Here is a 13,833-nt window from a genome sequence, read left to right as displayed (position 1 = left end):
CACTGACCCCACTCACCTCCTGAAAGAGGCCACCTTAGCACAGTGCTCCAGCATACCCTTTCTTAGCCCTGTGCAGATAAGGTGCCACTGCTGAAGTTAAAGGGCTGTTCTAGCAAGCATGGCTGGAAGTTCGATTTACCTTGCTATAGGTTGTGCAGGTTTCTGTCTGTGAATCGGTGCTATCTGTTCGGAGAAAGAACAAAGAAAATGACCTATAAGGTTACATTGCAGCAGAAGATCCCACTCCTCCTCTTCCTAATGCCCTTCTGCACCAACAGCCTGTTAGGTACTATTCAGTACATGTAAGCAACATGGATGCGACACTGAAAGCTAATTCCAAGAGTCTTGGCATATTAATATTTTCTAAACTTCTATTTCAACAAGACGCATGTTTCACTCTTCTACCGCCCCCCCTCACCGCCACACTATTTACTTTTAGGGTTTCTAAGAGTAAGAATTACTCATCCCCAGGTGAGCCCCCTTCCTTTGTTTCTTTGTGAACTGCTGTTCTGGGCATGCCTCCTCACTGGAAAGGAGCCATGCCATTAGTTGTTGCTCAGACAGTCACTCAACCAACAACCTGCTCTGAGGACAGCCCAAACTTCTGACTGTTTGCATGAAAGAAATACTGGAGAATTCAAGCACACCCAACAGGGCAGAATTAATCACCCCAGGAAAGGAAAAGTTGAAGCGGGCAAGTGTGGCCCTCTTAAGGCCCTTCAGTTTTAAGACCTGATGCTGGAGATGTTACTTTTTTATATAGACAAGAATATCAAGAGCTGTGTTGCAACTGGCTGTTCATACACTTAGATTTCCCATCCACCTTGGGTGTGTGCTCACAGATGTTAACAGGTGACTAAGAGTACAGCTGTCAGAGGCTCCTTTCCTTGCAGTGCCAACTGTATCTGTGATCACCAGTTTCATATTATCCATATGAACACGTTTCCACAGCGTAAACAGACCAAATGCTACACTTAAAAGGTGCCAACTCCATGTTATTGCATCACTCCTGAGATAAATGTTCAGGTTTTTGCTTGGTACCAAAACAGGCTAAGGTTGGCATGCTGGCCACCTGCCAAGTCAGTGTCTACTGACATCTTAATCTTTGTCCGCAGTCAGATACTGTCAAAAGTCCCCCAAAGACATGGCGTTTGAAGAACTTGCCTTGTGTCTACACAGCCAAGTTGCCTCCAAAACCTGACATTTGCTTCTACTTCTTTTAACAGGTGCTGTTAGTTTGCTTTATGTCTTTATTTCCTTTGTTTAAGTAAAGTAACTGGGGGCTGACCTCAGCGCTCCAAAATAAAAGCCAAGGCAAATTGGGACAAGTAACTCATTTAAGGATGTATCACATGCCAGCCTGATTCTGAACTTGAATGAGGAGATCAAAATGTTGCCAGCCATAGGCAAAACTCTCCCGGCGCTTGTTTCCCCAGAAACTACTGGTAACACATATACACAAATCATGACAAGCACCAAGTACAGAAAAACTGACTGAGATTTGTTCTCTTGGAAAGCAATGACAAGGCTCCTCTGCATATCTCCAAGGAGGATTCCACATCAAAACCTGGAGGCAATTAGAGCTATTCTGTCCTCATGATCATGATATATTTAATAATTTCCATGAAAACTCCTTTGAAATAAGAAGCTGATTAATAAATATATCCATGATGAGATAGTTTGAAATAGCATTTGAGAATTTTAGGAAAGGAAAGTTATCAGGCATGAGATCAGCCAACTGTCTCTCCTTCCCAGTGCTAACTAAGGTTGCCTGGGAAATGTTTTGACAACAGGTTCATTTCTTTAAGTTAGGAGCCAAGAGTGAAATTATAGTATTCTAATTTTTATTTATATTTTATTATTATATAATAATCATTATTATTCTTGAAGGGGGAAAAGCCTTGCATTTGCTGGTTTGTGCCACTGATTGCCCCCACGAAAATAAATAATATAACATCTGTACAAAAAGAGCTTCCTGAATCACCCTTACATCGTTCTGGTTCCAAGTCCTTTGAATGTTTCCAGATTTTGAACTGAGATTTATTTCACCTACGATACAAATCCCAATTCCGTCCTGTTCTAACCACCCCTACATGAATGAGGTTTCCTTCCTGTTCATACTCCCAACAACCTGTCAAGGTAGGTTATCACAAACTCTTGCATGTTAAAGAGCCTCAACAGGGAAAAACTGTGATGTGTCCAAAGCTCAATCAGGAATCCAACCCAGACCTAGTATTCTTGTCCGCTGAGTTGCACTGGCATCCTGTAAGTATGTCACATTAAGAACAGATAAATATTTTCTCTTGTATTACAATAACACTTTGGGGTGTGAACGCTGGGCAGTGCTGACATCTCTCGGAAGTGCTGCTGCTCAGTTTTCCTCTCCCTAAATTGTTTCTTTGTTAACACACCCACAGTGTGGGAGAACCTGAATCTGCCCTCCTAATTATCTGACATTGTGCAACTTTGGTTCTGTTCTCACTCTGACTGCTTAGCATATTAATTTTTACCACTAGCGTGTGTTTAACACCTTCACCCACTCCTATTAAGTCTTTTAACTTTCAGCTTACTTCAGGCACCTCTTTCTTACCTCGTTTAATGGCTAGTGGAATCTTGAATTCACAACGGTGGTAACTGAAATATTTAAATTGCAGAGTTATTGTGAGAAAGGACAAGCGTAAATGAGGTTTACTATTTCAAAAGTAGCAGATTCTAAATGAAGCACAATATAATTGCATATAATAGAAGTTGGTAACCTGACCTGGTCACAGATATATTCTCCACTCTTGTACAGTCTAGTACTTGCTTGAATGTTTACCATAGCTTTCTGCCAGCCATACCAGTTTGGCATGAAATTATGCTGCCTAATTGGCGGCAACCAGAGTGCTGCCAGATACCACAGCAAATATGCAGAACACTGAAAGCTTCCTGACACCAGGTCTTAACTATTTTTTAATCTATTCTAGTATTGTTTACTCTGGCAGCAGCTTTTCAGGATCTTAGGCAGAGAGTCTTTCATATCACTTGTTGCTATGTGATTTTTTAAAAAAAAACTGGAGGCACCGGGGACTGAAATCATGATGACCTGCATTCAAAGCATGTATGTTTTCTGAGTTATAGACAACCTCCCACCCAAATGTTAAGCACCCTACCCCAAACAAGTAATTGCTAGTGGTGCACATGACACAGAAGTACAGTTTGCTTCTACCACTAGGAGCCATGCATTCAGTACTGTGGGACTACTTTTGCAGGACTCCCTCGCAGGTCAGATCAAACAGGTCCCCTCTCTGTGGAACTTCAGGTGTTTGGTGAAGACTTTTGATTTCAGGAGGCATTTTCAGTAAGCTTTTCTGATTCTATGGTTATTTTTAATTGACTTTATCATTTGTACCTCTTTTGTAATCCCAATGTATGCTTAGAAAATATAGTGTTAAGTGGCATATAAGTTAAATAAATAAATAATAAAAAATATAATTGTTAATTAGGTTTTCACAGATTCCCATGCAGAAATCTTAAAAATCAGGCATGAGTTATGGGTGGATTTTTTGGGGGGGGGGGATGAGCTAAGTTTCCTCTTTGGGGGCATAAGATGGGAAATCTAGTCTTATGAATGAGCAGAGTGTTACTTCCACACCCTACCTTCACTGATCTCCTAAAAAACTGGGTTTTGACAAATTACAGCAACACATCTTGCACAGGGAAAAGAGGTTCTTGATACCCATTAGTTCCAGGCTCTGCAACAGTCAACTACTGTAGTCGAGAAGTGACAACACAGAAACCAAAGAGAAGAATCCAGTATATTGCAGGGAAATTAAAATACAGAGAAATTCATGTTAGTTTTAAGGAAGATTCTAACCAGAAGATTCTAACCAGAAAAGGTTGTGGAAATGTGAGTAACATCTGATGAAGGCTTAGAAACCAGAAAGAGCTTAGGCACTGCTGGTGGGGATTCAGCATGGTACCGTTTTCTTTGCCTTCTCCTTCATGCTCCCCTCCCTTTGCTTTCCAAATTACAACAGAGGTTTGGGCAATACAGCTCTTTCTACTCACATATTGAAGTTGTAATGACCAGGGTAGTTAGTATGTAGAACAAATTTCTTCACTTTGTGAGTATTTGCATCAAAAAGGATATCCTGTGGGTGAAATTGAGAAAGGAAAAACAATGAGCCACACAAAGTTGAAATGATTAAACTGCTTCCCATAAATGAACAGAAAGTCCTGGACAGGGCTTTTTGAAATGTATGCAGGCGGGCTCAGAAAGCAATGATTTCGAAATGTTTTCTTATTTGGTAGCAAGAGGATATAATATTATGCAAAAATCACTGTGAAAGCTAAGACCTCCAAGTTCCTGCGACCTGCCCTTACTAATTGGAGAAAAGTTTCTCTGCCTTCTCCCATTTGTGTTTAAGATGACAGGCAGTGGCACTGCCCTTTCTCCAGAACATCTGTTGAGTCCAAAGGATTATGTTTTGATTTTGCAAATGCTAAATATCAAATACATAGAATGGGCCCCATGAGATACTAATTGTGTTAACATGTCACTAATCAAACTGGCAAAGATAAGAAGATAATTTTCAAATTTCTCAGCAAAGGAGTTCTGAAGGATTTGGACAACATTGATTCCTGCATTAACTGATTAACATGGTACAGGCATTCTGAAAGTTGTGCACAGATGGAAGCAAAAAAGAAAAAGAAAAAAGAGACCCCTTGTTTTCAATGTTTGCAACTTACCACTCCAAGTGTGAAGTAGTTGAAGAAGTAGTCATTGCACTTTGAAGGAACCTGCTTGTGAGGCGAGGGTGAGTGAATTTTCATCTTTAAAAAACAAACAAAACAAATCTACACTTCAGCTTTTGGAAATAAGGAGACAAGCAGATAGTCTAGTTTCATCAATATGCTCCTCTGGTTTGAATGGACTACGTTACCTCTATGGCAGAAATGAGAAATTGTTCTGGTCCAACAACCATTGTTGCCACTTGATTACCGGGCATTTTGGGCACATTCAGTGAACACTAACTTGCATCACCTGAGGGCATTTGTGGAGATCCCTGTATTCTTTCCCTCCCTTCTTATTTTTCCTGCACATTGGTACCTTGGGGAAATTGGATGGGGACTCAACATGGCTCCTGCATACCAGAACATTTGGGGGAGGAGAATCCCTGCACAAAAAAGTAGATTGTCAGGGAAACTGCTTCTACTCTAGCCTTTTCCCGACATACTAGTTTTCTGTAGGTGGGAATCTGTTATGATGGAACCTTCCATCATCCTGCATAATCTGAACAGTGCAGTCCAGACATCAGTTTACCATCTAATCTACTAACTAACTAACTAACTAACTAACTAAATAAATAAATAAAATACTGTTAGTAAAAACTGGGGTGAGGCAGGATGAGAAGACTCTGTCCTAAAACTGAAGCCACAGGGCAGTTAGAAGGTTAACATTTATTAAGGAATTTCCAAGCCTGTAGGGATATTGAAAAGTGTGAACAGTTAATTTTAGTAGCCTAACACAGAGATAATCTGTGTTAACTTGTTATTGTAGTCCAACCTTATCTTCTGACTTGTAGAAAACTTTGTGAGGAGACCCCAAAGTGCTCAGAACATCTTGGCACGAATCACCAAAATAAACACAGCGCTCAAATACCCGCATCTTGGCATCAGCTAATACACCAGGGCCGCAACCTGAAAAACAAGGGAAAGTGTTAATAGATGGGACACCAAACTTCCAAAATGTTGCTATGGCCGGAAGCCTTCATTCAGCCCTCATCCAGCTAACTAAAAGGGTGAAACGAGAACAGAAATTGCACTGTGGCAGAGTTTAGAAGTCTCGCAACAAATGAAAATAAAAATGAGCAACTTCAGAGAGGTGTAACTCAGGATGCAAGTGACATTAGCAGAATCCAATTAGAAAAAAAACTAAAACACTAAATAGAAATGTATAAAACACACTTGCCACATTGGAGCAACTCTCAGAAATAACCTGTGTAAGACAGATTATTCAAATTCATGCACACCAGTCCTCCTCAATCTGGTGGCTTCCAGATGTCTTGGACTACAAATTCTGAGAGCACCACATTGGGGAAGGCTGGTGCAAATTAGCATGCAACTGAAGCATCCTTTTTGACCCGTTCTGTTCGAGTCCTACTGAAATGAAGAGGAGTTGCACAAGAGCTCTTTCTGTGGGGCTGTGGTTGTGCTCTTTCTTCTTTAGAAATGGCCCAATGCAGTACAATACTATTCATTGCATGAAGTGTGGGTTAAAATTTTAAATAATTTGCAACCAAAGTTATGCACAAGCACCCTTCTATAAAAGATACTCTAGATTAATCCATATTTTATCAGGAATGATTGTTACATTTTTATCCCACCCTTGAGCCAAGGGGCTACAGGCAACACACACATCCTTTCCTGTTTAACCTCACAATGAAACTATACTAGAGGGCAAGTTAGATTGAAAGTGCGTGTGGCCGTCTCAAGATCACTCAGTGAACTTTGTGGGTTTGAGTTTCCTGGTCCTAGTCCAATACCCCAGCCATCACAGCAGGTGTGGGTAACCGTGTGACACTCCAGATGCTTCAGGACTATTAACTCTCACCATGCCTGGCTGGAGATGATACAAGTTGGGAGCCCGACAGCAGCTGGAGGGCCACAGACTGCCCACCCCTGTCATACGCTTTCATGAACCAGAGTCCACTTCAACAGATGCATTAATGTAATCCTAAATTGGCACACATGACTGTGTGGAATGGATAAATTAGGTCCGAGGGAAACAAATTGAAAGAAGGACACACTGTGAAAATTTGCTAAAATCAACACGGTGACAATTAATAAGGCCACACTGGTGATAACACCAGCATCTGGGCTTCAGTAAGTTTATCACCACACGAAGTGTAATACAAATCCACAATCTCTGTTCAAGCCATAGGTGAAAGTATTTTAAATGATAGTATACATCTTACATAAATTTAACATGGATCAACATTTTTGTTAATTATGAATCCCCTTTCCATTGTCCTGCTCTCAGACTGGGAGTTCTTTAGATACACTGGCATCCAAATGAAGTACATTCACTTTAAAACTGAGTTTTGATATGCATGAGTTAACCCTTCAGTGCATAAAGCTAATAATAAGTAGCTAATACATCCAACATCTTTTTCTTTAAATTTCAGGCATGTATATATGTTATCTGGACTTCACACTCTACCTTGAAAAACCATTTACAGTTTCTGGATAATAGCTAACTCCTTCCTACTATTACCAGGATATATGATCCCTGTCCTAGGCAGCTCTCCTTTCGCCTCCTCTGTAAAAATAGAAGCAAATTCCACTTAAAATTGGCTACAGTTTCATTCATCTTGTAATCAAGACAACCAAAAATCCTTTTGTGATGCTAATCTTCAAGTGAACAGAAGCAAGACTTGATGAACTTTTCATTCATTACAGTATCCACAAATAAACTAACACCAAACCTTCAACCAAAGGCTGGATTGAAACTGCACTCATTTTACCTATTTCTTAGGTGATTCTGCTGTTCCTCCAAGAAGCTCATGGCAGCCAGTGGAGTTGGGCCAGGATTGGTGTTATATGCTCAGTCTTGCCCTGGTGAGCAGCCTAGCTGCTAAATTCTGCACCAGCCAAAGTTTCCAAACCACCCCATGTATAGTGCATTGCAGTGATCTAACTTAAAAGTTACCATAGCATAAAAGTGAGGCTATCCCTGTTCAGGTAGGGGCACAGCTGGGCGACCAACCCAAACTGTTGGAAGGCACTCCACGCCACTAGGCCACCTGAGCCTTAAGCAACAGCAAAGGATCCAAGAATACCCCCATGCTGTGTATCCGCTCCTTCAAAGGGAGTGTAACCCTATCAAGAGCAAGCAACTTCCCATCCATACGGTCTAGGGAACCATCCACTAGTAGTGCCTCAGTCTTATCTGGATGGAGCTTCAGTTTGTTGGCTCTCATCCAGTCCATTACCAAGGCAAGGCACTGGTCCAGCACTTCCACTGCCACAACTGCAGTTGTAAAGGGGAAGTAGAGTTGTGTGTTATCAGCATGTTGCTGACAACATATTCCAAAACGCTGGATAACTCCACTCAGGCTTTTGTGTTCATATGAGATTTATGAGCAAACTTGTATGGTTAGCCTCCTCCCCTAGAAACCCCAGATGTCTTCCCAAAACAGAATCCTTCAAGGGTGGAGCAACATCCCAAATCAGCTTCAAAATATGGTTTCATATCCTGGTTTGGTGGACTCTTGCAAATGATGGTCAGATATATGGTGTTGGTGTGGCTAAAACATGACTTCATAAACCATGGTTTGGGGGGTCACATCTGAATTCTAATACACATCTGACTACTGGCTGACTGACTCTTGATCCAATTTTAGGCTTCTATGTCTCTGTGGTGATAAAGAGCACCTCCTAATTCCCTTTGCAACCCTGCTAAATCCATGGGAATCTTTCCACATCTCTCAAAGGTTCTGATTGTGAATCTGGTTCATATATAGTTTTGCAGGAATTCTTGCTTGACAGACAGACTTATTTATTGCTCAAGGAGAACCCACAACCCTAGACGTAAGACAAAGTTTCATTATACCAAGAATGGTGTTGCAATGAACTTGGAATCAACTGAAGCAATATTTCCTGGAATGTACGAGTCATCTCCAATAGAGGAGGTGAGAGAGAAATCAGAAGTAAGTACTTGAGAGATTCCAAGATATATAGGTTGCCCATATTCACACTTGTGCCTTTGAAAGGAAACCTCTGCTCACTAATACCTGCAGTGAGTAAGCGAAGCCGTAAACCTGAGGGCCCAGCTCCATCTCTCAGAACATCAACATTCTCTGCATACACATTTCCAAGGAAACAGCTGAGGGGCATCATAGGAGCCCTGAAACAGCAAGATCATGTATAATTAAACAATATGCAGATTAGTGCTAAGCAACACATTGTTTCCGGTTCACTTTTCTATACCAATAGCGAGTGCTATCTGACTAAACAGCCCTAACTCAATAGTGGTGTTGCAAACACAACTTATAGATGAAGAAGCAAAAAGAGAAGAACTGTATTCTTTAAAGGAACCTTACCATTTACTAAATTTATGCTCAACAGCCAGCAACACAACAGAATGCCCATGTTAAAATTTAAATTAAACGACCACACAACAAAGTCCACACTATAAACATTTAAGTAACTGGATTTCTAACTGGAAGTAACTCTAGGGAGCTTGTTATGGCTGAATTTGAATGCTAAAGCATGGTTGAGAAAGATTAACTATGGTTAAATTGATAAACTGCATAGGTTGCAATTGGCCAGCAAACAAGAATTAGAAACCATAGTTTGCAATAGGTTTGCAAACAATGCTTTGATGTCTGAATTGATAAACTGTGGTTATTAACATCATTCTGCCTTCAGAGGCTATTGCATCTTCAGAATAGAGCACTGACCAAATGGAAGCAAATAAGCAGCTATAAACCATGGCTTTCGCCTGCACATTTTGAAGATAAAACTATAGTTTGGGTTCAAAAATTATCTTTACAGATCCTCATGGTTTGAGAAGATGCTTAAATTAAGCTTGGCTCAATTAACTCTTGAACATGTTAACCAGCAGGGTTGGTTGGTATGTTTTTAAATACCAGGGCACCGGTAAGTTATTGTGTGAAGAGGCTCTGTACTTTTAATCTGGAAATGGACTTGCCTGAAAAAGCTTAAACACAAAATGATAGACTATGTAAATAGCCAAGTAAACTTGAATACTGTAATAAAGCTAAATATAGCCAGCATACATAATTATATGCACATAAAATAACATGAGATTTGACTTTCACTATTTTTCTATTTGGAGATATTTCCCAAAATATAAGAACTACTTACTTGGTATCTTGAAGACTGTTTCCACTATAGATGTACATACGTTTCACAGTTGCACCATGGGGAATTTGCAGGGAAGCTAGGCCATGGGCAAAGTTTGGCTGGAAAGGTTAAATTAAAATTATATTTGATTGCACAACACATAGTTTTAAGTCCAATAATACTAAATCTTGTACCACATACAACCAAGTGAGTGAGAATGATCTTCAAAAACCAGCAAAACTTTATCTCTCTACATAGCAAAACTAATATTAAAACCCCCATGACGTGTCCTGCAGCAGTTAAAACCCTCATGAAAGAACTTGCAGAAGTCACTTGCATGTACATGTACACACACACACAGTGGATCCCATGGCACACATACTCCACAAACCATTTCTTCTCAGTAGTCTATGAATGTAGCTGATTAACAGACATAGACAGCAGGACCCTCCCCCCCCACTCATCATCCTTTCTTCCCCCTCCTATTTTGGATGGGAGATTAATTTCAGCACCTCCTGCTAGGAGGCTAGTAGTTCATTAAACTTCTTCCAACTAGGAATATTACTGTTGTTTTCTTGTCTTACAGTGCAGTTTGAATTTTAAAAGAAACAATCCATGGTAAAGGATGGACGCCAATCTATATTGCAGTGGTCCCAGAATGTTAGCCAATTGCAGGGTCCCTAATTTCAGAGGTGTCAGACACTGCAGTGTAGTTATTGTAAAACGGTAATTTTCATAAAAATTATTTGCGAATCTTGATTTGAAGATTTAGGGAGCCTATTGTAAATCCACATGTACTTTGTTCAATTACTGTATTTTTCTGTGTATTGGACGTCCCCATGTATAGGACGCCCCCTATTTTTGGGGACTCCAAATTAAGAAAATGGGGGGAAATTGCCCTGACTTGTTGAAATTGGGGGGGGGGAGGGAGGATTGCCCAGAGGCTAACAGACCAGCGTGTCTAACAAGCTGCCTATCAGCTGTTCCCTCGCCGGCAATCGCTGAGCTGGACACAGGACTCCAAGTGTGGTCTGACCATGGCAGAATAAAGGTAAAGGGACGCCTGACCATTAGGTCCAGTCGTGGACGACTCTGGGGTTGCGGCGCTCATCTCGCTTTACAGGCCGAGGGAGCTGGCGTACAGCTTCTGGGTCATGTGACCAGGATGACTAAGCTGCTTCTGGTGAACCAGAGCAGTGCACGGAAACACCGTTTACCTTCCCGCCAGAGCGGTACCTATTTATCTACTTGTACTGGGTGCTTTCGAACTGCTAGGTTGGCAGGAAGAGAGGGACTATTACTTCCCTTGACCAGGACACTATACTTCTGTTGATGCAGCCTAGAAAAAGCATTCACGCTTTTTTTGTGTGCTGCTTTTGTTAACACCGCCAACAGTTTGAAACAACTCTGATTTGAGATTAAACTATGGTTAGTGGTTAACTATGATAATACCAGTTCAGACATCACAGTAAACCTATAGTTATCACTAACCAGGAAAAGGCAGAGGGGGGAACAAGTGGGATGGAGAGAGGGAGTGTATGTCAGCCTGCAGGATACTTCTATCGTTTGGAAATCAGTTCCAATGACAGCTGAACTAGGTGAAGTAACATATCTCAAAAATCAATAAATTAAGGCACAAAGTCAGTTACAAGTCTTTCAAAACACAGTGACTGCTTTGTTTAACAATGTATTTATTAACAAAGAAGATTTCAGACCTCATACTTTGGAGTTTCAGTCCATGAGTCCAATTGAAAGGAAAAAGACAGTCCTCTGAAGTTGAGGTGGAAAAGTTGTTCAGCAGAGTTGTACACTGGAAACACACACACACACATGCATATAAGAACAGCAATTTATCCCGTTCCAATCTGACAGTACTGTCAAGCAGTTTAGCTCTTCATTAAACTATGCCTAAAGTGCTTATGAAACATCTAGCAGCAGTTGGGCTTCAACCTGTCTAAAGGCAAAACCCCATGGGGTGAACAGGGATAATTAATGAGGCCAGATAGGAGGTTTTCAAATGCTCAAGTGCCAGAAATATGAACTAACCTTTTGTTTCTTTAAGAGCACAAGATTTTTCTATTCTCATTATCACTATGGAATTTGTAGGATTGAAAAAAGCATAGCAAACCCACCAGGCACAGGCTCCATCCTACTTGTTTCTCCCACTTTCCTCACATGGCTTGGTGAAATTGTAGTGTAGCATTATGTGTATATGAAGGACAATGCTAACCATGGGTTGTTCTTAACCCGGGTTTGTTATTGTTTGGCCATTAGTCAGGTCAAGTCTACTCTGAGTAGAACTAACAGTGGATACAATTCATTGCTACTATGAGAGGAAGGAGGGCACACGCCTGATATAACCAGCAATTGTAATGAGGACTCTTGCCTCTGCATGTGGTCTGAAGCAATATCATTATAATCTGATGGTTTTATAATTCTGTAAGCACAGATCTGCTTTTTCGTCTCATCCCAAACATATTCATATGACACTGATTGCAGACAGATAATACTTGATGACTTGAAGGAGTTTTGAAATAGGCATTGTTTCCTTTGGTGTACTCACAGCTTTAGTCAAACAGGATTTTCAAGTTTCTAAAGCACTATTGCAAGTATAGGGAACCTTTTTCAGCCCAAGAACCTCATTGCCTTCTAGGCAACCTTATAAGAGTCACATGCCAGTGGTGGATGGGGCCACAGGCAAAAGTGGGCCAAGCAATGACTGTACCTTTGGACAGTAGGCTTGTGTCTACACACACTATTGCACCCCTCTCTATCATCCAGCCAGGCAAGCAGGAAGCATTTTCAGAGTTCAAGGACACATTACAGCCAAGCAAAACCACTCAAGGAGGATGTACAGCAAGGCTACTGACTGGCGTAGCCTAGGAAAAGAGGGAGTATAGAGAGGCAGATAGAGAGGCTGGGAGTTGGAGTTGCATTTGGTTCCTGGGCCTGAGGTTCCCCACTACAGCTACCTGAAAAACCTGCTTGACTAGAGAATATAACAGAGCCAGAGAAAAAAATTAATGAAACATAAAGCATAAATGCCACAGGAGACAAAGTCAAAATTCTTACCATGAATTTCTACTGGCAGGGGTTATTGGAGGGCAGTCAATAGTCTGGGATGGCTCTTCCCACTGACTGGACAGGCAGAGTCCCAAAATGATGATCCTACCCAGAGGAGGGTCCACCCCACTCACACCAGACCAGCCAGAACAGAAAGAATGACCCATCAAACCACATGGACTCCATCCACATAGGAGGACACCAGTTCCAACAGCCCCAGGTCCAGAAGACTAACACAGGAAAAAACAGGCCAAGGGACAAACAGGGAACTTTTTCAAGAGCCCTATTGCCTCCCTGAGCCTCCTAGAGATGGCTGAAGATGAGGAAGAAATCTTCTGCCTAGCCCTTAGCCATCGAAGGAAACAAATATGGCCTCAGACTTCAGGAAGGCCAAAGTCCTATCCAAGCAGAAACATCCAGAGTGCCAGGACCATGGCTGACAATGGAGTAGGACAAAATTAAGGCAGAACCACTTTGTGAGCTGTGTGAAAGATGGTCTTAACCTTTAGGGCATGTCCAAAGTCTGTTTGGGGGGCCTAATCCAACCCGCCAGTTGGTTTAATCCGGCCCCCAGAGGCAGTTCCTCCCCGTGGTTCTAAAAAAAGGTCAACAACTTGAATCCTAAAAAAAAGGTCAATAACTTTGTTCGGCACTCATGCATGTTCACTTCATCAAACCTGGCCCTCTTTGAAAAAAGTTTGGACACCCCTGCTTTAGTACAAAGGTCATATCAGGCTGAAGTACCACCTTGTCTGATAAGAGTAGGATGGCCTCTCCCTTGGGCAGGATCATAGTTTGGGACCCTGCCTGTCCAGCCAGTGGGGAGAGCCATCCCAGACCGCCTTCCAGGAACCTCTGGCAACATAAGCAAATCAACCATAAGCATCAATGGTTCTATCATACCATTTTTTTCAGCTC

At 41.5% G+C, this 13,833-nt stretch overlaps 1 protein-coding gene across 2 annotated transcripts in view; it reads right to left on the bottom strand.

The window, feature by feature from the left end:
- Positions 1-13,833, bottom strand: part of PHAF1 (phagosome assembly factor 1) — a 41,629-nt gene that overhangs the window by 4,763 nt on the left and 23,033 nt on the right. For both annotated transcript variants that reach the window (XM_053399470.1, XM_053399472.1), the window contains exons 7-14: positions 11,568-11,662; positions 9,874-9,971; positions 8,778-8,890; positions 5,549-5,682; positions 4,732-4,815; positions 4,051-4,133; positions 2,591-2,634; positions 140-183 (exon numbers count right to left, since the gene is read on the bottom strand). In XM_053399470.1, coding sequence (XP_053255445.1) covers positions 140-183; positions 2,591-2,634; positions 4,051-4,133; positions 4,732-4,815; positions 5,549-5,682; positions 8,778-8,890; positions 9,874-9,971; positions 11,568-11,662 — 695 coding nt within the window. The remainder of the gene's footprint in view (positions 1-139; positions 184-2,590; positions 2,635-4,050; positions 4,134-4,731; positions 4,816-5,548; positions 5,683-8,777; positions 8,891-9,873; positions 9,972-11,567; positions 11,663-13,833) is intronic.

Source organism: Podarcis raffonei, chromosome 8 (assembly GCF_027172205.1).
Source record: "Podarcis raffonei isolate rPodRaf1 chromosome 8, rPodRaf1.pri, whole genome shotgun sequence".
NCBI classification, from domain to species: Eukaryota; Metazoa; Chordata; class Lepidosauria; order Squamata; family Lacertidae; genus Podarcis; species Podarcis raffonei.
Note: the sequence above shows the minus strand (reverse complement) of the source record. Positions and strands in the feature narration are given on the sequence as shown.